General features: G+C 38.6%; 2 protein-coding genes and 1 long non-coding RNA gene across 3 annotated transcripts; all 3 read right to left on the bottom strand.

Annotated features, from left to right (window-relative positions):
• Positions 1-279: 279 nt before the first annotated feature.
• LOC101742410 (sorting nexin-12) lies at positions 280-7,774 on the bottom strand. Its single transcript, XM_004930638.4, has 4 exons — positions 7,487-7,774; positions 4,504-4,599; positions 3,469-3,571; positions 280-2,583 (listed from the first exon to the last, which is right to left on the bottom strand). The coding sequence occupies exons 1-4, from the start codon at positions 7,658-7,660 to the stop codon at positions 2,456-2,458; spliced, it is 501 nt and encodes a 166-aa protein (XP_004930695.2). The 5' UTR covers positions 7,661-7,774; the 3' UTR covers positions 280-2,455.
• Positions 7,775-10,035: 2,261 nt separating this feature from the next.
• LOC101742271 (pre-mRNA-splicing factor Slu7) lies at positions 10,036-25,250 on the bottom strand. The gene is made up of 12 exons (XM_004930637.4): positions 24,713-25,250; positions 17,326-17,480; positions 16,830-16,922; positions 16,185-16,374; positions 15,870-15,952; positions 15,431-15,576; positions 14,479-14,662; positions 13,016-13,161; positions 12,139-12,244; positions 11,599-11,716; positions 11,169-11,347; positions 10,036-10,252 (listed from the first exon to the last, which is right to left on the bottom strand). Exons 1-12 carry the CDS (start codon positions 24,876-24,878, stop codon positions 10,079-10,081), a joined length of 1,740 nt encoding a protein of 579 aa, XP_004930694.1. The 5' UTR covers positions 24,879-25,250; the 3' UTR covers positions 10,036-10,078.
• On the bottom strand, positions 18,425-24,371 carry LOC134201103 (uncharacterized). Its single transcript, XR_009976290.1, has 2 exons — positions 23,685-24,371; positions 18,425-18,481 (listed from the first exon to the last, which is right to left on the bottom strand). It is a non-coding gene; the product is annotated as an uncharacterized LOC134201103 (long non-coding RNA).
• Positions 25,251-26,583: the final 1,333 nt, after the last annotated feature.

Here is a 26,583-nt window from a genome sequence, read left to right as displayed (position 1 = left end):
TGTAAAAATAAACTAGTTTGATTGTAAATTGTGGCTTTGCTCACTACATATGTAGGTAAGGATCAGGTAGTTTAGTATCAACTACTGTTTAAGATATTTTGTTTCTACCTTGTTGTGTAGATGGCGTTAATTTTATGTCTATACAATTTTTAGTATAAATTAATCGATTCGGTGCACTTTTGCAGCCGACTGTACTGAAGCTACTTCGAAAAACACGTCATTTTGCAGAATGCTTTCATGGCGATGATTGTGTATTTTATTAATTAAATAAGCCTCGAATGTAATGAATTTTTTAATTCCAATGTTGTCTTTCACATAATATCAAACTGACATACAATAAAATGAAAAACACAAATAAATTGCTTAATCTATAGTTATTCTGTGTAATTTTGATGGAACTTAGCAAATAGAGCACATGAATTTCAATTACAAAAATAAAATAGTCATGATAATTCGACTATATTGTATTTTTATGTTAGCAACGTTACAAAACTCCATTTTATTTCTAATCAATAATTAACAAATGTATTTTTTTATTATTATCCTAAGACGTACATGGCAAATCTCAAACCTGTAACTCCGTGAACAATAAACTCAAATGAATCGAATTGCTGAGTTACAAAAGAATGTTACCAGATCGAATCAAAATTACCCAGATTAACTGTACATCATCAAATAGAACATTACAGTAATGAGATTTAACATTAAATATTATATCAATAATCTAATAAACGCTAATGAAATCGATTCATTGATAGGCATTGAATTATAAAACTAAACTTCCAATAATAATAATAAGAATAATTATTGCTTAAAAACAATTCCGTTTTAATAATTTAAAGATTATTTTTAATTTTTATCCGTGCGTAAATAAAATACTTATTTGTAATCCAAACAATTATAAACGCCATTTTATGAAACAAAAATCGTTTCAAAACAACGGCTTGCGGTAAACAAGTTCGTTCTTTCAAAAGGAATTCTCATTAAAAAATATATTATACTCTCCTCGGGAATGCTGTGCTATTTATCTTTTGTCTTGTATGTTTTTTTTAAATTATTTATTTTTTATTTATTTATTACATTTGAATGTTTATTGCAAATTGTGTCGCTATCATATTTCGTCTTCTCGCATTAAAACTGTATAATCTCAAAACTTACTAATTTTACAGGAGAATGTTTTAAAGGTTTAACATCTGATATTTTAAATGTTAATCATCTTTGCAACATTAATTATTTATTTTTACCAGTTACATTATCTGTCTATTAAAGTAAGATAAAATTATGTATTAATTTTGTTAACAGTAGTCAAAACATAGGTAATATAAAAAAAAAAACTAAAACTAAACTACGCTCTTTTGACGGTATTTATAAGAAAAATACTGGTGATGGTACCAAATGATTCCGCATATTAACTCAATTTCGAATATTTTAGGAAATTGTACAATTTTAATGCGAAAAGACGATTTGTTTCTTTAAAAATCTAATGTAACAATTTAACGTGAACAAATTTGCAATAACATCCAGTTTAGCTTTAGAGCAGTCCTCTGAACGACATCAGGTTTCATTCAATCACTTTTCCACAATCATAACTTGAAAAAATGTTTGTGGAGAAACTACATTCTCAGATCCGGATGTGAAGTAGGTCACAGCGTATGATTCACAGGCAACTAATTCAGTGGATTGGTTTAGTTGAGCATCCAAGGTGGGAGAAGGTGGTCGATTTTGTGAAGCGACTTTGTTTTTGTGGCTGGCAATGACCCATGCTACTAGAACAGCGGTTCTCAAACACAACATCGCGATATAATGGTGTGTCAAAGCCCCAGTTTCAAGGGTGACGCAAAATTTACAAATACGATTTTTTTTTTAAGGTAACCCCTTTTTTATTGCACAGATGGGTGGACGAGCTCACAGCCCACCTGGTGTTAAGTGGTTGCCGGAGCCCATAGACATCTACAACGTAAATGCGCCACCCACCTTAGTATAGTTACAACGGCTGCCTCGCCCTTCAAACCGAAACGCATTACTGCTTCACGGTAGAAATAGACAGGGTGGTGGTACCTACCCGTGCGGACTCACAAGAGATATTTACTAAATATCAATTCACCTGTACCTATGTTTATTACAACCAACAAAAATGTTGTATGCAAGAGTTTCGCGAATCTGTAAAGAGTACGTTAGTCTATCACTAAGTAAAAAAAAAGGTTTGAGGACCGCTGTACCAGAGCATCACATTGCCCGTATCATTCCAAAAACATTAGCCAACTTCACATGCACACCACCTTCGATCTAAACCCGCAGCCTCCGTCACAGCTGCTCCGTAGTCCCGATGATGATTCCAGTCCACCTCCGTACTGCATAGCGATCTTGAATCACACCAGCGTGCGACTCCCCGATGTCGGTGGGGCGCGAGGACTGCTGCAAAGCCTCGGCTCTGGTGACGGCGCGGCGTGTACAGTTATGTGTTCCTGATCTTGCCGGGCACGTAGCTCCTGTCGATGGTGGGCTCCTGCAGGAACATGTGGAGGCAGCGCTCGTTCTGCGCCAGCGGGTGCCCGGCTATCTTGTTGATGAACACTTCCAGACCTCGAATGAGAAACAAAACGATTAATACACGGTTAATACTTCGTCGATTGGAGCCTATACCCTCGGACACAGCCCACTGAGTTTCTCGAAAGATCTTCTCAGCGGGTCGCGTTTCGGAGCCGGTGGTAGATTCTGCGAAGCGCAGCTCTTGCTAGGCTTCGTGTTAGCAACGTCGTCAGGTTTGAGCCCCGTGAGCTCACCTACTAGTTAAGGTTACGCTGAAATAGCCTCTCAAGGCTATCAGCATGGTAAAAAAGGAGCCTATTTCTGCCGTGGAGCAGTAATGCATTTGTTTCAGTTTGAAGGGCGGGGCAGCCGTTGTAACTATACTGAGACCTTAGAACTTATATCTCAAGGTGGGTGGCGCATTTACGTTGTAGATGTCTACGGGCTCCGGTAACCAATTAACACCAGGTGGGCTGTGAGCTCGTCCACGCATCTATGCAATAAAAAAAGCACCCTGCGGTCGAGCTGGGCTTTAAAGCTAATTAGACGTGTTGTTTCGATCACGTTCCTGACAGGTTCACCAATCGCAATCATCGCGTGACGTCACTTGTGTCTATTCGTTGTTTGACTAAAGATATAGATAAATCTGGAATTCATTTTTGGCCTCGGATGAAGGCACGCGTTATGCAGTCACATTTCGACGTCCAGTCACCTGGGGTCGGCGCAACATGTTTTCTCTTTCCATACTTCTCTATCATATACCATCTCTTCGTTCACTCCCCTTTTACAAATATTGTCTTTCAAACAATCCATCCATTTTTTCTTAGGTCTACCTCTCCCTCTTCCTCTAAAGCCTTCCATTCTTTATAAGAGACTAATGCAGACTTTATTAACTTAATAACATTGATAAATTACGCTGCAACTGCTAAAACTTCATACCTTTTCTGCGGTCCTCTATAAATTCCTCCTCAAATATACCATCATCGCCTCTGAACGGCAACTGTCTCTTCAGAGCTTTGCCGGGCAAGGGAGGTACGACTATCTGGAAATATCGAAATAATTGCATATTCAATTTTGTTCAAAAACGTGTCTTACTTCTCTTGATATAGAGACTAAACGCAAAGTACTGTGGATTAGTGGACAGTAATGATGTAACAAAGAACTAGCTTCGTGTAATTATTTCCACGTGACCTCAAGCCTCAAGGCCGTCATGCTCACGTTGTTGCATCGGTGTGAGACCGCTTCCACCACCGAGTGCTCTTTCGATTTCTATAAATTCTGCATTGCAGGATAATAGGCATTAATTTGGAAACAGGCAGATTATAGTTATTTAATTATGCAGTAGATGACAGAGAAATAAAGTATCTATAGAACAGAATTCTTTCTGCGGTTACAAGCAAAACGTCTTCTTAAGAAAATCCAGCCGCATTTCGGAATGAAATAATACGACATAGATAAGATACTTTTGACTATTTATACTTATTCTCGCACGGATAGGTACCATTGCCCTGCCTATTGGAATACGTTCCGGTTTAAAAAGTGGGGCAGTTGAAATTTAGATTACATGTCACACGGATAGGATCATTCACGTAACATCAAATAGACGGTGACCTACTCATCAACTATCTGTCAAATAAATAAATCCAAAATTTTATAAAATTCGCGTTCAGTGCGACAGTCCCCTATTTAGTAATTCTATTCAATAATTATCTATTCTAGTAATTCTATTCACAAACTAAACGTCACGCCTATATACAGAGTATGGTAATGTGTTGGACACGTTTTATGTACATTGTGTGACTTATCATGACGTATTAAATGTTAGAAAGAGACAGTCTCTCCTAACTTCGTGTTTGTAGCGCGGCATCTCTGTCGCGTAGATACTTGGAACACGTATCGAATGACGTCACATATGTATTTCGAAGCACGTCACATGTCGTCACCGGCTCGTTGACTCATTGATTGTGCACTGACCTTGCTGTCCCTCTCCAATTCATTCCTGAGCCACTCGAAGTCGCTATACCGCCGTCTGACGCTCGAATCTTTCACTTTGAAAACGGGTAGGTTTGTCTGAAAAACGAAAACTTTTTATTACGATTTTTTTTTCAAGGCACAAGGACTTCGTGGTTTTTTAAATAGGGGCGCATATGAGTTAAATATCTGACAGTCCAATTCACTTTGAGCATCACAGACGTACATAGCTTGTAGCCTTTAATTTATTTTTCTATGTTGTTTCCTCAATTGCTTCCCTATTAACTAAGTAATAACGACACCGCCGAAGATATATCTCTCCCCGCCCCCTAGCTACCACTATCGGGCCTCTCAGCCGACAGGCTATACATAACCGGTCTAGACGGTTCCCTAAATGATACCAGGTACCCCTTGTGTTAGAGCCAGCGTGAGTTGAAAAGTGTGGTCTTCTTACAAGAATCATGTGAAGTATAATAGTTTAGACTACGCTTTCTTATCTCTTACTCGTGGTTCAACCAACGAGTACGCGGGAGGAAGCCCTAAGGACTGAGTCAGAATCGGGGAAAATTCCTTCTCAGGCGATTGGTTGATGCCAAGAGAGAAGATTGCGTCATTAATGTCACTACGACGCGCGTATGGCATATGTTGATATTCTCCGATTACTCACCCACTCTTCCTCATTTACAATTCATTTATTTACTGCCACATATAATACACACAGTCAGGCAGAAAAATCATTACAAGAAAACCTTAAGCACAAATACGATTATATATCTATTAATATAGTTTTTTTAAGAATTATACTGTAATATTTATCAGCCCCAACAATAGATACCGCTAGCCTGCCGCTTCTTCCACAAAGCAGCCTTGCGATACGTTTTGAATGATAGAATATATGTTATACAATATGTTTATACAAGAGTTTACAAAGTTTTCAATCACATCTCACATCTCGTTATTGCTATCATTTGCGGCATACTGTATAACCGACAAATACTAAATACAACTATAATATATACTCTTTTTTACACTGGTTTTAAGAGTATATTGAAGTAAATAGACACTTCTAATGTAAATGTCTTCTATAATCGCAATATTAAAATATGTATTTTTTTGTTGTTTATGTATTCACATAAATATATGTTGACTATAGCATCACAGATTAATGGCAAGTAGTGACGAATATTCAAGGTTGAAATCAATCTTTTTAATCTGTTAATTGATTGGATTTATGTATGTCTTGTAAATTAGCTCCCACTGGAACATATCATTATTTATGAATGAATGCCAATCGTGAGTAACATGGGTCTAGAACAAAAACTACTAAATCTCAATATTTGGTTCTATTGGAGCACAACTATCTTTTGCTCAATAAATTCCAACTATATCACAATTAACTTGGACGGGCAAAGAGACTGTACTGATTACTGAATCAATTATCAGAGTCCATAGGCTATGTGTCTATACTGCAGTTCTGTGAGTCTGAATTCTGTCAATAGATATGGCATACTTTGAACCCAGCACAGTTGCTACACAGTGCTATTTGTTATTAGTTTAAGGTAGATATTAGTTATAAACATGAAGCAGGAAAATGAACATGTATAGTTAATAATATTTGAATAGTGAACAAACATTGTTACATATTATTACATTATTATTACAGTAACATTTCAATTTAAAGGAATTTTCTAGTTCATTTCGATAATGTTGCTACTGGAGACAGATATGTAAACTGGTGTAAATAAGTGTGTAAACTAGTGGTAAGATATGTTTACTGGTGGTAAGACCTCTTGTGAGTCCTTGCGGGTAGGTACCACCAACCTGCCTATTTCTGCTGTGAAGCAGTAATGCATTTCGGTTTGTTTGGGGCAGCCGTTGTAAATATACTTGAGACCTTAGAACTTATATCTCAAAGTGGGTGGAGCATTTACGTTGTAGATGTTTATGGGCTCCAGTAACCACTTAACACCAGGTGGGCTGTGAGCTCGTCCCCTCATCTAAGCAATAATAAAAAAGAATACCTGTAGCCCGGAAACATTTTAAGTATATTTTTTATTATAATTAAAAACAATAAAAGAATTGTGAAAATGTAGTTTCCGTCACTCTTTTTATTTGATTTAAAAGTCCAAACTTTATCTATAGAATCTTAATCTTAATCATGTAGAAAATACATGTACATAAAATATTTATATGAGTGTTGGACTCCTTACACCAGGGCGTTCGTGATGAGAATGTTTGTAGGGGTGAGAAATAATAATGTTAATTTTAAATGCCCAGCGAAGCTGATGGGTACAGCTAGTTTACTCATAAAAACTGAAGATTTACCTGATATAAAAAAAGCTCTACAAATGTCAATTGGTCCATAAATATATCAATTATTTTACTATTATTGGTCATTACATTATTATTCTATATATAAAATACAGCTATTGATTTTAAATTTATTTATAATGCAATTACAGAATATCATTGACTATAAATTCGTATTATCATATAATTTAACATAATTAGTCATGCAACTTATAGTTATATTTTGTTATAAATCATCTTTATTTGAAAAAAATGCTTTACTCATAATCATAATTCTACTATGAATTTTATTTTAGTTTCCAATCAAATGAAATGTTTATAAAAGGTTCGTTTTGTTTTGTTCGTTATTATTTTTGTAAATAGATAAAGTTTTATCTCATTTTCCTTGATATCTTCAATTATATTTTAGATCATAAATTCAATATGAATGTTTTGTCATTAAACGCATATCAATGACGCCCACTGTAGCAGTCAAAAACAGATAACACGATTATTGCTAGTCACATTCGAGAATGTATTATTCACACTTAACAAACAATTCACTAATTTTTTTCTCTTTAATCAACTAACGATAGACTAAAGGTCAACGTCCGTGAGTTTCTGTCCGACACTGAGACCTTCGGAACACATCACGACCGTTCCTATTAATTTAATTAACGAATAATGGTCCGCTTACCCTCATACGAACTTCGTAATCCGTGTAGCGTTTTTTACCAACACCCATAGTGGTCACTGGATTAAGAACGTCGATTTCTAAGAAATTCGCCGGCGCCGCGTACGCGTCATCCAACGTTTGTTTCTTAACGTTGAGACGTCTAGTAGCTTCGGCTGTTGCATCCTCAGCCATCATTTCGAATTATTTATTGTTGAATCAGATTTTCTCTAAGAACGGCCCACTAAATAAAGGAAACGAAGAATGACAAAACTCAAAACTGACATTTACTCTTTTTGAAGTGAATTAAACATTTTTTTAAGGGATGTTCTGACTTGGTAACTTAAACCTTTAGGTCAAGTCTTATTTTAATTTTAATGAAAACATTTTTATATGAAAAATTATACATATTAGAAAATGAAATGAAGTTGATTAATATAAAACACGGCACGAAATGAAATGAAACGAAACGAAATAAAATGAAATATAATCTCAGTAAAATGGTGGTCATTTACTGAGACTTTTTCTTTTATAATTTAATAACGCTGGTAAACATACATAAAAAAATATGTGAGTGATAGGTTGAGTTTCGTCTTTAAATGTCATTGTCATTGAATATAATGAAAGAAATAAGGTAAATAGCCGCCTCTAGCCTCTTCTAAAACTGATTAGTATTTACTATTAATCAAAATGATAAAAAAAATTCGGATGATGATTATGATTTTATAACAGAAATGTAAGACATTATATTGTGTAGTGAGATTATCTACCTATTGAGTAAAATGAAGCCAGTGGTAAATCTCTCACAATAATTAATTATCAATTTGCTTAAATTTACATTTTAGCATCGTTACCATGTACTACTACGAGGGCGGCACTGAAAATTTCGGGAATTAACGAAGTGACACAACATTACTATTTAAAAATGTATTTATTGCTTTTCGAAGTATTCTCCGCGAAATTTTACACATTTTTCCATACGATGAAACCAATCATTGAAGCAACCATTCCATTCGGAAGTTGGGGTCTCCAAAATGGCCGTTTTGTAAGCGTCCACAGCTTCTTCAGGTGATGAAAATCTCTGTCCACGCAATTTATTCTTTATTTTAGGGAAAGTATAGAAATCATTAGGGCTTAGGTCGGGGCTGTACGGCGGATGGTCTAATGATTCTATGTTTTCTTGCTCTAAAAACTCTTTTGTTCTGTGCGCGGTGTGAGAACTCGCATTGTCGTGATGGAGGATGATGCGGCGGTTGCAGTTCTCTTTACGGAGTTCAGAAACGACCTGTGGCAAACAAATGCTAGCATACCATTCTGCATTAACCGTTCTTTGTCCCTCAAGAGGAATAGTCGTAACATGGCCGGTTTTGGAGACAAACTTGGCCACAATTTTTTTTGCAACACTCCGTGAACGAACAATTTTTGTTGGCTTTAACTCATTTTCGAACACCCAAACTCGTGACTGGTTTTTTGTTTCGGATTCATACGCGTATATCCAGGATTCGTCACCTGATACAATGTTGTATACAGCATTTGAGGATCCTGCGTGGAATCTTTCGAGAGTTCTGACGCACCAAGTAACGCGAGCCGCTTTTTGCTCTTCACAGAGCGAATGCGGTATCCATCGGGAAAACAACTTTTTTACACCTAATTGTTCATGCAAGATTATTTGTATTTGACTCATGCCAATGTCTAAAGTTGCCTGAATTTCGCGGTATGTCACATGTCGATCTTCCTCAATCAGCTTACGCACAGCATCAACGTTTTCTTGGGTGACTGCAGTTTTTGGACGACCTTGACGGGGATCATCACTGAGCTTGACACGTCCACGTTGAAACTCAGCAAACCAGCGATAAATTGTGGTTTTGGATGGGGCTTCATCACCAAATGCAGAAATCATCCGGCCAACACACTGTTTTTGTGTTAAACCACTTCGAAAGTCATAATAAATCATCGCTCTCGAATTTTCTCGAGTTAATTCCATTTTCTCAACGACTAAACAAGTTTGACAAAACCTCGTGACAAGACCGAGAATCTTTTTTTAAATAAATAAATGGTATTCGATTTTTAAAACCAAGGAGTTTTCAATTAAAAATATTTTAATATGACAGGAACAGTGGAAATATTCCATTCCCGATACTTTTAGTGCAGCCTAGTACATACTTCGATTACTAGAAATAGGTATCCCAAGATTCATTAAATGATTGGTCCCGTATGCAGCAAATTACCACGACCATAATCATTTCGCGAGCTCGCTTTATGAAATACCCGCACCACGCCTTTCGGTACGCCTGCCTGCCGAATTCTCCCATTCCTGATTTGACTGCGCAGAAACTCCGACAAAAACCCTCTCCGTTACCCTTCACTTAATGTTAGGTCATTTTATAAAGTCAATTAAAAGTCCACACGTCTCAGTCGTTACCGTAATCTGGCAACATGGCAACACTCTCCGTTCTTAGGTTTTCAACGATAATGCAACGGATACAAATTCGTACAGCCTCGTTTAACGGTTCCTTTATATTACGAGACAACTTATGTAACTTATAGTGCCTAGAAAACAAAAACAATAGGTATCTTCTTGCAATGTGGTTTATTTACATAGATATTAACATTTCTTTATAAAAACTGACTCATGGGATCTTCATCGCGTTTCCTCTTCATTCTGTAGGCTTCCATTTCATCCTCTGTTGGCTCCTTGACTTCTACCATACTATTATATCCACGTTTCCGCTCGTCGATCGAAAGGAGATATTCAGCGTGTTTCTGTTGTCTTTCTTCCATTTCCAAAGCCTATTCATAAACGTAAACATTCGCATCGTTAATTTGTTAAATTGTTAACATGATAAAATTGTTAAATTGTTTTAATAAAATTTCTTTAGTTGTACGATTGAATATGTGTACTGTGACAATAAATATTAACTTGACTATACTGAGTCCTTAGAACTATATCTCAAGGTGTGTGGCGCATTTACGTTGTAGATGTCTATGGGCTCCAGTAACCACTTAACACCAGGTGGGCTGTGAGCTCGTCCACACAACTAAGCAATAAAAAAAAATAAAAAATAAAAACTTCCTAGATCTGCTCATATGGTAGTCATTCCAGACTCCAGAACATGACTAGTAATGAACAAAAAATTTTATACATTATATATTTCCAAAGGATTGACTGTTGTCGTTTTCATTAAGACATTCCGATTTGGGCAACCTCCTGCACACAGTTCGAAGCGGACAAATCAGGCCGCGACTACTCAATCACTATATCTTGATGTATTGATGTATCAATTAAATATAATTATTTCAAAAAGAATGTTAAATTAGACGTTATATCTGTTTTTTCTATGAAAAGTTCACAAGGACATCTGAATAAACAGCCAAAATTAAACACTCACGTATTTTGTTTTAGTATTCGTAAGGTACCACAATCGCATAAAAATTACAGTTTTCAGGAAAATTTATGATTAAAGTAATAAATAAAAAATAGAATTTTAAAAAAAGGCATAAGTAAAAAGTTAAAAATTGCAATCTCATTGATAATTAAGTTGAGCCATCCTGCCAACTCTGTATCGAGGTAAAAATGAACAGAATGAGGGATTTTTTTTACCCTACGCGGGCTTCCAACATATCTAACTATCTGTTTCTAAGACAACAACTAGGAATGGAATAGTGTTTGACCACCTGCATATTGTAATCTGTAAAATGACGCTACCTTTTTCAGTTTATCCTCCGTTTTCTTCTCTTTCTTAACGTTCTTCCTCTTCTTCTTCTTAATTTTCTTCTTGTCTTTTTTCTTTTTACTTGTCTTTTCCGTTTTCGATCTCTTATCTTGTTCCGAATCGGATGAACTGCTTTCTGACGAACTTGACGACGACGATGAACTGTCTTCTTCTACAAATGATATTTTCATACATTGAACATAAATAAGCTTTAAAGTATCCAATTCATTACAGCCCCCAATAAATATTCAAGCTTTACAGATTTACTACAACACAAGAAACCGAACTTAGTAACATAATGTTGTTTCTTATTTGCCTCAGTAAGTGGTTAATGTGCAATTCTCATTTGTGATAACGTCCTCTACATCTTGAAGTGACCAATTAGAAGCTATAAGCATATTCTTAATAAATAAAAATGTCTACCTTTGTCTTTTTGTTTTTTCTCTTTTTGTTTAATTCCATCGGTGCTGGTCGACAATTTCTTGTCATCCGACACGGGCAGTACGACAGTCTTTCCTGCTTCTCCAACGCAGTATGACATCTGAAAATAAAATTCAAAACATTGTATTGACAATAACAACGCTAGTTTGTAGTTACGAAAATTAAATGTCTGTATATCGGACTTCACATAGTAACTTCTTCAGTAGTTCATTTTTTTTATTTTTTTATTGCTTAGATCGATGGACGAGCTCACAGCCCACCTGATGTTAAGTGGTTACTGGAGCCCATAGACATCTACAATGTAAATGCGCGACCCACATTGAGACTTAAGTTCTAAGGTCTCAGTATAGTTATAACGGCTTCCCCACCCTTCAAACCGAAACGCATTACTACTTCACGGCAGAAATAGGCAAGGCGGTGGGTACATACCACCGTGCGGACCAGTAGTGTTGAAACTTAAAATTAAAATTACAAATTATTATGAATGTGAAGGAGGATTTAATGTAGAGATACGCTCATTACCTTTATAAAGGAGTGACAGCACTTGTAGCCCCACTGGCCGTCGCGCCAGTACGAGCCCCAGACTGTGGTGTGGTTGTTTATTAGAGCATCCTCTTCATATTTACTCCTAAAAAAAATAATCTGAATTTTAGTCTGACATTTACTTAGGGACTTCTCATGCTGGAGTTTGACACCAAGTTTTGGCACAAGTGACGGGATCTGAAGCTTAATAGAAAGCAGCTAGAAATTATAGATTTGAAATTACCGTTCACCAGGACAGGAATCTTGCACAATGGACCCAGATCGAGTTGTCTATGGGTGACTCCAGGCTATACCAAGATACGAACGAGCGGTATTGATATCTCGCCTGTCGTGTCTATGGCCATACAGCCTCTGAGTTTGTCACCTCGTTTGTGGTAAAATGGCATTGTGAGTATCATCAATCGTCCACTGCTGAACATAGGTCTTCCCAGTTTTCGCTCCAGAATCTTGTTCTCCTCATCCCTTATTGCAAGCCCTTATAGCAAATCATTCCCATTCAGGTGCAAAGCATGTTACACTGCGGGGCCGCGCTTTATATTCAAGGATCCGTCTGATAAGTACAAGTACTGGTGGTAGAACCTCTTGTGAGTCCGCACGAGTAGCTACCTACCACCACCCTGCCTATTTCTGCCGTGAAGCAGTAATGCGTTTCGGTTTGAAGGGTGGGGCAGCCGTTGTAGCTATACTTGAGACCTTAGAACTTATATCTCAAGGTGGGTGGCGCATTTACGTTGTAGATGTCTACGGGCTCCAGTACCCAACTTAACACCAGGTGGGCTGTCAGCTGGTCCACCCATCTAAGCAATTTTTTTTTTTTTAAAAAGTTGTCCCAGACACGTTGGGTAACATAGCTCACTTGGCAAGTTGCTTCTCTGCCCCGCTGACGAGCGTGCCGTCCCTGTTGTAGCGGGTGAACACTTCGGTCTGGGCCAGCAGCAGCTCCCTGGGTACGGACTGGAGGTGCTCCTCACCTCCATACTTTTCCAGAATCGATTGTTTCACCTGAAAACCAAGGCAATACGGTTTTAATTTTAGCTTTGTTTGAAGTGTATCTCCTTAATCGGACGCTCTGGTCAGTGTGGTCGTGGTTGCGCTGACGGTTTATATGCAGAAGTATTTGTTAGATCGCCCATGTTTCCGAGGATTGCCTTCCTGGCAATGGGTATGTTGTACATAATTTTAGTACACACAGATAAAAAAATGTAGTAATGCAGTCCTCCCTCATAGATAATACGGTCACCGGCAAGCTTTTGAACTTTTTTTCTTTTTTCCTACCTATGCTGATAGCCTTGAGAGGCTGTTTTAGCTTCGCCTTGACGTGTAGGTGAGCTCACGGGGCTCAAACCGGGAGTGTTTCTAACACTGGCCCTAGCAAGAGCAGTGCTTCGCAAAATCTACCACTGAATCGGAAATACGACCCAATGAGAAGACCCGGCGAGAAATTCAGTGGGCTGTGTCTATGGGTTAAATTATTCGTCGACCCCTTCGTCACAAGCAACGGGTTTGGCGAGGGCGGTGACCGGTGCTTGAGGTACCTAAAAGCACCGTTAATGGATCGGGAGGGTTCGTAATGACATGACTCTCAACTGTGAGCGCTTGTGAACACATTTACTTAGTTTCAGTAAAAAAGGAAAATATATTACTATGAGTAGTAAGTATATCCTGAATATACTTACTACTCATAGTAATATATGAATGTAGTAAGTATATGCGGATGCCCAAGCACAGAATCGTTTGGAGTGGAAACGCTTGGTTCAGCAGGGCGTGTATGTCTTTGAAAAAGACAGGAGGCGCGAACTGGACGACAGACGAAATAAATTGAAAAATAGACACCGCCTTCCACCATTTTTCACAACTTCGTGGGTGGTATTCTTACGTCTAGCTTCTGTTCGCGCACGCTTAAGAACAAGATAGGCTACCACAGCCATATTAGAGCGCATGAGAGGCGCGGACATTGGCTTTTAAGTTATTGAACAGAAAATTTTGGTCGCCGTTGCCGAAACCGGCTTGGAACCATGATGATGATATCGACGCTTGAAAGGCAAACATGACTAAGCGACAATGCGTGAACTTTACAGTAGACTAATTTAAAGTTGGAATACCTGAAAAAATATCTATTTTAACGAATCTAGCTGTAGGATTGAAATTATTTTAATAGACCTAGAAATATATTTTTTTGCGCAACGAATACGGTTATTGCCTATCATTTATGTACAAAGCAGTTATGGTCGCTTAGTCACGTCTGCCTTTCAAACGTCGATATGCTGAATAAGGGTGGCCTAATATTTTTAGTAAGATAGTCCACTGCTTTAGGCCCACCTGCGACTTGTATCGCTGCTGGTCGCGCTTGTAGTGCGCCTGCAGCATCTGCAGCTTGGTGGGCTCGGCCAGCAGGTGCAGGTCGAGGCCGTGCGCGCGCGCCTCCCACGCGAACAGCTGCGCCGCCGCGTGCTGCGCCGTGTCCCCAGACACGCGGACGCTGTTCTCGCCGCCGTACTCAGACCTGTCGTCATCCGCACCTCGTTATCATACCCGTTCATTTACCCTGGGACTCCCCCCCTCTCCCCCCTCGAGACATAAAGCCTTGGTTGTATAGTCCTGGGACGGCTTTCCTGTGTTTTGTGATTACATGATCGTCATTAGCAAGACATCGTGGCCTAAAGGATAAAACGTCCGGTGCATTCGTGTTGAGCGATGCACCGGTGTTCGAATCTCGCAGGCGGGTACCAATTTTTCTAATGAAATATGTACTTAACAAATGTTCACGATTGACTTCCACGTTGAAAGAATAATCATCGTGTAATTAGTAAGTAAGAAAAATGTAAGTAAAATAAAACTTTTTAGTTTACAAAAACCAATTACCACCAAATTTTTTTACCAATTAATGACAATTGAAGACGGGAATGATATTTCAACTTTAATCTTGCACCAGATAATATGTCAATATCAACTGTCAATTTTAATATATTAAAACAGATATTGTGGTCCAATAAATGACACTGTTATGATTACCACAAAAACATGAGGCCACGCTCAAGTGGATGCATGTTTGGGGTCTAAGGAAACCCTCCACTTCTTTGTTGGTCAGTTAAAAACAACGTAACATCTCTAAATGAGAATGAGCATTCCATTTTATGAAGCAGATTAAATTATTTGTGATCTAGAAGACAATGTACATTTAAATATATCTAAATACAGATTAATTATAGATTTTAGTGATATGTTACACTCAGTTCATATCTTGGGAGCAAAATTGAAAAGTCAAGCTTACTCGGGTACGTTAGGAGTGGGGTTGTCTCTCATAGAGCGAGTCTTGGGGTCGTAGTAGGCGGAATTGGGGTCCAGATTCCGCAGGTACTTGGCTGTGTCCTCCCGGATACGCAGGTTACGAACTGTGATGCGCTGCTTCGAATCCACCTGATCGACAATGTCGCTGATATTAGTGAAGGGGCTGAGACCCACTAGGATCTCTAGCAGTAGACTTAAATATTAGTCACTCGGATATAGACTGACTCGACGGTGTAGTTGCTAACACCTCTCTCTCTACATTAGACATACTACAAGTACATTTGCTCTGTGTTTATATGTATGTGTATATATTTTAAAGTATATAAGTATGTTTATCAGTCTCTTCTCCCCAACGTTTTTTTTTATTGGTGAATGATTCACCTATATATAAGAAAAGAAATGATAATTTAGTGCAATGTTACCTTTGTGCCGGGCATGTCCACTTCATCCACATATTTGTCTTCGTCTTCCTCCTCCTTATCGTCTTCATCTTTAGCTGTTGGATCTGTAAATATATATGATGAATATTATAAGATTTTTTTTATTATAAGTTAATGTTTTTTTTTACTCACATTCCAATTTAATTGTAATATTGTATGATTTCATTTATTTTTGAACATTCAGGGATTCTGGCATGTCACAACATTTGTATTTTAAGTAAGCAACAATTTTATGATCAATTGTGTCAAAATGTCTTTATTTATCTTTAATTTATCAAAATTTATTTAAACCATTACCTATCTCCAATTTCTTTGCTCTTAGTTCTCGTTTAGCTTCCTCTACCTTCTGGTACTCCTCAATGATTGCTTTGTGCTGCTCTGGATCATATCCATTCCACCTGTCTCTCTTTCCGTCATAGCTGAGGTTCAAGTCAGGTTGAGCAAACTCGTCAGCCGCAATTCCTGCATTAGTGAATTTTGCACCTATCTGAAAATATTATAGATATTACGGTACTATGAATATAACATATTATTAACGCTATCTGTTATTAATAATTAGTCATAACATTATTTTTTATGGCTAAGATATTTCTAAGGAACAATCTCACAGCCCACCTGGTGCTAAGTGGTCACTGGAGCTCATGTCTACTAATGTGCGTTGATATTTATCAACAGATTATGAGGTGTAACAGTGGCTCAAAATGGCTGAAATTGTTTACTCATCATCTCAGATTAGTAGATGGAAAGAGTATTAAGCAATAGACAGTGGATTCACTGCCCCTGCAACTTATATGATGTCCAAGAAAGTTGAAGACCAAGACAGGTTCAATGCTAATGCCTATAATAGCAAATTAAAAAACCATGTTAAATCTTTCAGCCCAAACAAATCTCTGATCTCTCAAAACATTCTCAAGTAGTATTAACGATAATAGCATTACATACTTTTCTAGGTCTCTCCAAGCAATCCTTCTTCTTGTGTGTCATCGCACCACAGTTTTCACATGCCCCTTTCCTGAATTTTGTTGCTACTTTTGTCTGAAATAATGCATTAAAAATAAGAACACACATTGCAAATTTATTTCATCTTTTTTTTTGTTATTATTGAGTTTATATACTTTGGACCTCTCGAGATTTACTTCTACTCCAGTTACTGTACTTTTAGATGTGGGCTTTATTAGTAGTCACAAATTAATTTAGAGCAGAATCACCACTGGTTTATCTTTTCTTACAGTCTTATGTTACCCCCTTTTCTGTTTTTATTATTTATATTAAAGGCACATCTAATTTTACTGTTTTATTACATGTAATGATTCAATTTTAGAATATTCTTGTGCTTATTGTCTACCTGTTTTTACTGTGTAACATGATTTTTTTTGAAGTAGCCAAAAAATAATATGGCATACATTTGTTTTTAAGTTATTAATTTGAAAAAGCTTACCACATCAACTCCTTTATTGTAATATTTATCGAGCTTTGTGAATTGTCCCTCTCTGTCCTCCTGAGGCCGCTGATGTTTAAGAGTAGGTCCCGAAGTCCCATAGTACCATGGAGCAGATGCAATATACTGAGGTATATGAGGATTTATGTCTTTGCCTAGAAATGGAAATATTTGTATGATAAACTTGAATTACAAGTAATATTGTGAAATCTTTTTTAAATAATATTGATATTTTGTCGTAATTTCTACTTTTTTCTTTTTTACATGATTGTATAATTGAAAAATTAATACTATACTAATGTATAATAGCTATCGAAATAGATCATCTTTCAGTGTGCAGTATTTTTTAATGATTAAACATAATTATCATTGTATAGAATTTTGAATTATTATACAGTGGACATCTCCATGAGACATCTCTTCAGTTGAGATTACAAATCATCTATTCTTTGTGAAAAAATTATATAAACTATAAAGACAAAGTTTCATAATTAATGATTATTGTACAAAATCAAAGTCAAGATTTTAGTTCACACTTTTACTTTGGAAGTCATACCATATTTTGAGGAAGTGTTTTAGATTATATCCTTTTCAACTTCATAACATCAGAGTTGATTTCTACCAATTAGTGCCATTGTGTTAAGTGTGAGTAGGAGTGGGTAATATCGGTTTTGCCGCATATCGAATCGTATCTATATATCGAGTATCAATATCGGATATTGAATCTATATATTTTCTGAATCTATATATTGATGGATGCTAGTAGATGTTCTCGATTCATGATATTTGAGATTTGAAACGATACGCTGATATAATATCGTAGTAGATATAGACTTAAGTCAACGTTATACAGTTGGTTTTCTGATATCAATTTATAATATGATTTTAAAGTAATAAAAAGAACATGAAAATAAAAATATCAAAAAAACTTTCCTTCATGCTTTTACCAGTCTTCATTTCATTTTCTTTTGTAATGGCGGTCCTTTTTGATTTCGCCAAAGTCAAGTTTTATAGTCTGTGGTTTTGATTATGCTCAGCTGATGTCTTTTGGTGAAGTTTGGATTCTTTTTTGTTGGGTGGGCTTCGTGATTGCACAAGGTCACATCAATTTTAATTATTATTATTTTACAAAGTAATCAACTGTTGAATTACTAACCTAAAACAGGACAAACAATATATGTATATATACATATACATACATATATATATATATGTTACAGAAAAGATTGTCAGAAGATTAGTAAGGACAAACAACTTATAGTCTAATGTTATTCTGGTGAACATATTCACATAAAATATTTACAAAAGTTGTATGTACAAGGCTCAACAAAGATTTGAAATTCGTCGGTCTGGGGATAATGTCCGGTAGAACTTCGTAAAGGGAAGGTCTTCTAGGGCAGTTAAAGAAAATGTGTTCTGCTGATCCCTCGTCGAGCCCACACTCACATAGGGAGCTATCCTTGACCCTTATTTTAGCTAGGTGAACCGGGGTACAAGCATGACCTAATCTTAACCTACATATTGTGGACGTGACTCTCTTGTTGGCTTTCCTGTATTTAAAAAACCAAGGCCGAACGAGCAACGAGTCTTGAACATCCGCGTAATGTTTGCCTTTAATGCGCTTCGAAAGGTTCCACGCTTCATTCCAGCGCGATATGAGATCGGCCTTGGCTAGAGACGTTAGATCTTGTGCATAGGTTGTGTAATGAATATCACTACCTATTGTCGTGGCATCCTTAGCACACTGATCAGCACCCTCATTACCCACTATACCGCTATGTCCCGGGATCCAAGCTAGGGTGATTTTTATGCCAGACACGTGACACCGAAAAAGAATTTCTTTAATTTTCAGAACAAAAGGGAGTTTTGACTTGGATCTGAGTTGGTTTGCAAGGATTGCCTGTAGACAGCTTCTAGAGTCGGTGAATATCACCGTGTTGTGTAGCTTATGTGATTCTATATACATCAGGGCTTCAAGGATAGCTAGCGCCTCTCCTGTAAAAACCGAGGCTTGAGGGGGACACTTAAAGTTTAAAATGATTTTGTACTCCGGTATCCAGACAGCGAAGCCTACACAGCCGTCAGCTTTTATTTTTGATGCGTCAGTGAACATAGTATGCCAACCGTTCCATTTACTATTGACGACAGAGTTAAATTTGGCGTTTGCACCGGGGTCATCTTTATTTATTCCGATATTTAGAACAATGTCCGGACGGTATAGAATTGCATTAAAAGGTGTGAGGAATAATGGATTTAACCTACATTGATAGACGGGACAGGGGAGGCTGATAAACTTAACAAAACTGGTGAAGAGGCATGGGTGGGACTTATGATTCCAGTAACTGTTGAAATAGATGTGTTCCGAAAGAGTATGTAACTTTGAAATAAGGGGGTGGTTAGAAAGCTGAAAATTTTTGTAAATGAATCTGTCCGATAAGTATTGTCTCCTCAAGTGCAAGGGGGGTTCTGCACATTCAACCTGAAGGGCGTTAATGGGGGAAGACTTCATTGCTCCGATTATGATACGTAGGCACTTTGATTGGATCCTGTCCAAGGAGGTTAAGGCAGACTTATTGCAAGGTTCTAGAATGTGAGTGCCATAATCAAAATGGCTGCGAATCAAGGCGTTATATAACAGTTTTTGAGTGTAGGGGTGTGATCCCCACCATACGCCTGACAGGGAGCGAAGAATATGGATGTTCTTTTCGCACTTTTTGATGATGTGGTTAATGTGTTGGACACCAGTCATACGCGAGTCAAGAACGACTCCGAGAAATTTTACTGAGTTTCGCACTGGGAATATTTTGCCATCAAACGAGACAATGACGTCGGGAATAGATCGCATGCGAGAAAATGTCACTACACTGCTCTTCTCAACTGAAAGGGATAGACCATGATTACCTAACCAGTCATGGAGATAGTTAATAGCGGAGTTGAGGCGAGCAGAGGCATCCCCTAAGTCCCTGACTGAGACGTATAGAGCCAAATCATCCGCATATTGTAGTACGTTGCAGAATGAATTTACCGAAAGTTCTAGGTCGTAGGTATACAAGTTGTATAATAGAGGGCTTAAAACTGATCCCTGAGGGAGGCCCTTCCATAGAAGTCTAGGAGGAAGTAAAGAATTTTGGCAAGAAATTAAAATGGCTCTAGATGAAAATAGATTAGATATGAAGTTAACCATCTTCTCTGGGATACTCAGCTGGAGCATTTTTTGCCTGAGTACAGGAAGAAGGACATTATCGTATGCGGATGCAATGTCAAGAAAAACCCCGACCAAGGACTCTCTTTTAGAGAGAGCAATGCGTATATCCGTTGCAAGGCAACCTACGCTATCCATAGTGCTCAATCCCTTCCTAAAGCCAAATTGACTTGCAGGGAGGATGCCTCTACTCTCCACAAACCACTCCAATCTATTTTTAACAAGATGTTCTAAAATTTTGCTCATGGTACATGATAGGGCGATGGGACGGTAGCTACTTGACTCGTTATTAGGTTTTGCTGGCTTGAGGATAGGGACGATTATTTGGGTTTTCCATTCATCTGGAGGGATTCCTAAAGAATAAATATTATTTAATATGTTTAGAAATATTAATTTGGACGTAAAGCTACATTTGACAATGAATGAATAAGGTATTCCATCGATTCCCGGGGACGAGTCCTTAAGAGACTCCAAAACTGCAGTTAGTTCGTCCAGAGAAAAAGGGGCCACAAGAGTATCAGGAGTAGGTGAAAGCGGAGGGGGAAGGGAAGAGGACTCAGCTAAGGTGGGAACGTAAGGGGGAGCAAGTCGACATGAGAATGAATCGATCCAAACCGATGGGTCGTTCGAAGAAGAATTGTGGTCTACAGATACGGATCCGCGAAATCTCCTGACATTATTCCAGACCAAAGAAGGGCGGGAACTGGGAGAAAGAGACTCACAAAACATGTTCCAGCCCAGTCTCTTTCGCTCAGATAGTGTTCTGACTGTCCTTGCAGCTACTTCTTTATAACTTATGTAATTAGCTGGAGACATGTGTAACGCGTACTCCATCTCGGCTTCTTTACGTTGTTTACATAGATCAGAGCAGTCAGAGTCCCACCAGGGAAGTGATGGGATTTTACCCCTAGAAGCGTTTTTAGTAGGAATCGCTGTCTCTGCTGCTGAAAGTAAAGCATTCCTAAAGATGGAGTAAGCAGCATGGGTGTTCTCATGGGGGACTGGGGAAAGATGAACCAAAAGAGCGTCAACAGACTGAGAGAACAGGGTCCAGTCCGCCTTAGACAAATTAAATTTAAGTCGAGGGTTGCGAGGAGGAAGTATATAATTAGAGGAGTCAGGAAAGGACATAAGGATGGGGAAATGATCACTACCATGCGTATTGCACAGCGTAAGCCATGTGAGGCGCGAAGAGGTGGCTGGAGTGCATAGAGAAAGGTCTACAGCGGATTTTGGGTTCTGGCCAGGAAGAACTCTACGTGTGGGGGAGCCGTCATTGAGGATGCAGAGGTTGTGGTCATCAACTAGGTCAAGGAAGGCGGAGGATAGGGAATCATTCTGATAACAACCCCATGAACTGTGGTGGATGTTAAAGTCACCCAATACAGCAACAGGAGGGGGGAGGGCACCAATGATTGAGAATAGATTTGTTAGGATGGACATGTTAGGATCAGGTATATAAACGGATAAAAAAGATATATCTAAGGCTCTAACAGCCACTACATTGAAGCAGTTACTGTCATGTGGAGGGAGGGTGATCTGGGAATATGGGATGGATCTCGAAACTAAAATGCAGCTACCGCATTTTCCGTTGTTCTTATCATCCCGGAGGCACGCAAAACCGGGAACCCTGAAGCGGGAGCCCGGGAGTAGGCGTGACTCCTGGACAGCAAAAATCAAGGGGTTATGCTTATTTATGAGAAAAATCAGTTCAGCTTTTTTTAATCTAATGCTGCGACAATTCCACTGTAGGATTGTTGGGAACATTGTTGAAAATCGAAATCAGCTGAGTCAGTTTTTGATAGACGTTGTTCGGTAGGGCTACATCATTCATTTTCGAAATGATGTTGATGAGGGTGGACAAGAGAAGTTCTAGTAGATTTTCTTGTTGAGGGGGGTTGGGAGATAACAGAGCGCATCCATTGGGGGTGGTGGAGGCTGGAGTATCTACAATACGACAGTGGGCTTCTCTATCGTAGCCTGGGCTTAGAGCAGCAGAATATGGGCGTCGGGCTATATTAACAGTCTTCTTATAAGAAGAGGACTGAGAATTGGGATGGAGTGGCTGAGAGAGATCAGTGTGGATTGTCGGAGGATACGTGGACGGAAATGATTGAGTCATTCGGGCAGTATCTGCAAATGATCTTCTCACCTGTGGGAACCTAGCCGATGCTTCTAAATATGAGATGCTTTCCTGTGACATAACTAATTTGATCGATTTTTGTCGACTGTGCTCTGGGCAGGATGTGTCAGTGGCAGAGTGGGGGCCGGAACAGAACAGGCATAGAGGGGATGACTTCGAGCAGGTAATTCCTTCGTGGGGTTGGGAGCAAATAAAGCAACGAGGGGCTGATCGGCACTGCGTTGAAATATGGCCGAATCGGCAGCACTTGTTGCACTGGATAATGGGAAGGACATAAACTTCAACTGGGAGAGAAGTAAAAAAGCAGAAAATCCGATTTGGAAGTTTTTGACCAGAGAAAGTTAAAACTACAGATTGGGTAGGTATCCAGGTAGGGACATTATTTTCTATTTTCTTCCTATTCAAGCGGCGTGCTTTAATGACTGCACCGCAGCCAGCAGGAACTTCTACCGATTGGACCAGCTCCTCTAAAGTCCATTCTACTGGAACATCACGCACAATTCCCATTCGTGTAACATTATAAGATGGGATGTTCGCTTCAAATTTAGCCGGCTGAAGTGCTGGGTGTTCTAGAAAAGCGTTAGCCGCAGCAGCAGATTTAAATTCCACTGAAACCCTGTTGCGGCCAATGCGTTTCACACCATCCTGTATTACATTTTTTATGCTGTTTCTGAATAGAAAGTGTCCGAATTTGATGGGTTTCAAGGTGGGACCAGCAGACACATCTGTTACCGTCTTATTAACGTGGACTAAAAAAGGGGCAATGTCATCTTCACAGTATCGGGTCTTACGTTCAACAAAATCGGGATGTGTGTACGTGGACTGAATCGACGGCGAAGTTTGTGAAAGATTAGTAATCGTTTTTTTAGGGGGAATGTTTTCCTCAGACTGTGGTGGTCGTTTTCTGGAATTGGGTGGATCTATATCCATCTGAGAAGAAAAGTTTTGTGAGTGGGGCGCACGTGGTCCTTTATAACCTCCCCCGGGATCGTGCGGGTCATCCATGATTCTTACCTTTTAATAATATAACAAACACAATATATTTACACTCACGGCACAACAGATATATACCAACACCAACACGAATCAGTAGCGCAAGTCAACAGCAATTTAAACAAATAATATTAATTAAAACACCGGGAAACTTCGAAGACACTTGTGTTCACACTCGACGTCACCCCTTTTTTTCTTTACCAGTCTTAGGACTGGCTACATTATTTTCAGTTTTTAGTATTTTGTGTCTTAATTTAAAATTACAAAATATACCAAAAGAGTGTAGATTTCAAAAGTTTAATACAAACACAAGAAATAAACTCAATTTTTGGGATTCAACTAAAAATAGAAAAATGTGTACTTTAAAAATCAAACACAAAAAACTTTTAAGTATTTATAAACACTTGTCCAAAAATTCTAGTTCAAGGTCAAAGCGCATGAAATTAAATTCAACGATGCAAATAGGCTATACTGCATTCAAGTTAGGGTCGAAAGTTGAAACTTCTTTCCTAAATTGTATCCTGCTGATACGCTAAGAATAATCTACAGACATATGGGCTTAATTATAAGGTTTACAATTGTATGGATAATGCCTGTTTCTGTTTCATTCATCACATGATATCCCTATCGTGCGCTCACTCACTCTGGCCGATTCGATACGAACCAAACGAATATTGCTGATATTCACGAATCGGTACGATATGCTGATGCGCATCACATCGAGCAATATCGTGTATCGGCTGATATCGATATATAGATTTCGTGCGGGGCGATATCGGATTCAACGATATTGCTGCGATATATAGATATTGAATCTATATATGTTTTATATCACCCACTCCTAAGTGTGAGTATAAGTTCAGCATTATTGGGAGAACTCATATACTATTCCCAATTTCTTATAAAGTGGAAGTCACATGAAAATACTGCACACCTTTTGATAGAAGACGTCAGCAATAACCTATAGGTTTACATTAGCACTATAGATAATTTTATCTTGTTTACAAATAATTGAAATCATGAATAGGATAAGGTCAAAATCGACAAACCTGTTTCATCAACAGCGGCTGGTGCTGTTCCAGCTTTTCTGGCCTCCTCTAACTCTTTAGCTTTTCTCCAGTCTTCCCTAGATTTCTTCTTGGGCTCATCGTCTTCTTCGGTGTCATCTTTATTGCGTAAAATTTGTGATATAGGTACACGAGACGTCGTCGCCATTGTCTGTACAATATTTTCTTAGTACGTTGTGATTAATTTTATTCACGATTACTTTGGTTGTAGTTTTTGTGATAAAAAAGTCACAAACGAAAACATCAATTTTTGGGTTCACAACTCACTATGTCTTTTCGATCTTTTTTATTTTTGAACTATTTCAACATTAAAAACTGAAGACATAAGTTGTTAGAAGTGTCGATTTTTTTTAATACGCATATCGTGTATGAACTATAATTTTATTTATTACTTTAGCCCACTGCTTTAGCCAGAGAATAATAACTCAAACTCAAAGATTGTGAAGTTTGGATGCACAGAACACTATTTGTTTGGATGTGTCAAATGTGAATGTGTTCTGTACATAGACCTACTTCATTGGTTCTGTAGTTCGATTTTTCCACCTGGAAAGACGCAGGTGTCACCCATTCAGCCAAAACAGATACAGCCAAAAAGATACGGACACGCTCTTTATACACACTACTGGCTGTTTTAAAGAAAGAGTGGCAACAATAGTCCAAAGAAGAATGTTTTAAGTTAATTAGTGGGCCGTTCTTATAGCCTACTTCTAGGATGAACTAATTTATACTTATTTTTTTCCAGTCAACATGCTGAAGCCCGTGGCCGATCTAGGGGTGGTCGTGGTGTCGGTAGAAGTGTCTACACACGTGGTGGAATTTACCCCCAAACCAGTCCTTAGGCCGCTGAACCGTAATTATAAGAGGTCTTACAACTAAATCTTAAAATAAGATACCTTTTTATTTACTTTATTTATTTATTGCATTTGTGGAAGAACTCACAGCCAGCCTGGTGTTAAGTGGTTACCACAGCCCATAGACATCTACAACTTAAATGCCGCCATCCGCCTTGAAATATGATATAAGTTCTAAGGTCTCAGTATAGTTACAACCGCTGCCCCACCCTTCAAACCGAAACGCATTACTGCTTCACGGCAGAAATAGGCAGGGTGGTGGTACCTACCCGTGCGGACGGAAAAGTTCGCACGACCAGTCATTACACAAATTATAATTTTTCGGGTTTGATTTTTATTACACGGTGTTATTTTCTCACCGTGGAAGTCAATCGTAAACATTTGTTAAGTACGTACTTCATTAGAAAAATTGGTACCCGCCTGCGGGATTCCAACTTCCAGTAATGAGGACTGTGGTGGGTTGGCACACGCTCGGCATCAAACTAACTTAATCTGATCCGCTATCGCTCCCGTTTAGCCCGGACTCTACCTCGTCCCCTCAGGATACCGCTGGAGCCATAGATATCGTAACGTCACACATCACCTCGACATTACATAGGCCAACCAAGCAAGTTGTAGTGGAGGATTTTCTTCACCGCTTCAAATTGCCCGACGATGTTAGGGAACTCCATAGAGCCAAGAACGCCTCGATCCGCGCTTACGATAGGTATCCTACCGAGGAAAATAGTATTAGAATGCGTGCCCTACAACGCGACGTAAAGTCTCGCATCGCCGAAGTCCGAGATGCCAGATGGTCTGATTTCTCAGAAGGACTCACGACCTTCCAACGGTCTTTCTACCACTTAGCTCGTAGTCTCAAATCGGATACGTTAGTAACTATGCCCCCCCTCGTAGGCCCCTCAGGCCGACCCGCGGCGTTAGATGACGACGAAAAAGCAGAGCTGCTGGCCGATACATTGCAAACCCAGTGGACGCCCAGCATTCAATCAGCGGACCCTGTCC

Source organism: Bombyx mori, chromosome 23 (genome assembly GCF_030269925.1).
Source record: "Bombyx mori chromosome 23, ASM3026992v2".
Classification (NCBI taxonomy): domain Eukaryota; kingdom Metazoa; phylum Arthropoda; class Insecta; order Lepidoptera; family Bombycidae; genus Bombyx; species Bombyx mori.
Note: the sequence above shows the minus strand (reverse complement) of the source record. Positions and strands in the feature narration are given on the sequence as shown.

Excerpts from the sequence above, each read along its gene's own strand:
- LOC101742410 (XM_004930638.4), bottom strand. The coding sequence starts at position 7,660 with ATGATGGCTGAGGATGCAACAGCCGAAGCTACTAGACGTCTCAACGTT. Across the intron at positions 4,600-7,486 it reads ATTACGAAGTTCGTATGAGG|ACAAACCTACCCGTTTTCAA; the intron begins GTAAGCGGACCA and ends TTCGTTTTTCAG. Across the intron at positions 2,584-3,468 it reads TATAGAGGACCGCAGAAAAG|GTCTGGAAGTGTTCATCAAC; the intron begins GTATGAAGTTTT and ends TTCTCATTCGAG.
- LOC101742271 (XM_004930637.4), bottom strand. The coding sequence starts at position 24,878 with ATGGCGACGACGTCTCGTGTACCTATATCACAAATTTTACGCAATAAA. Across the intron at positions 11,717-12,138 it reads GCTGTCACTCCTTTATAAAG|ATGTCATACTGCGTTGGAGA; the intron begins GTAATGAGCGTA and ends TTTTATTTTCAG. Across the intron at positions 10,253-11,168 it reads CGGAGGATAAACTGAAAAAG|GCTTTGGAAATGGAAGAAAG; the intron begins GTAGCGTCATTT and ends GTTTATGAATAG.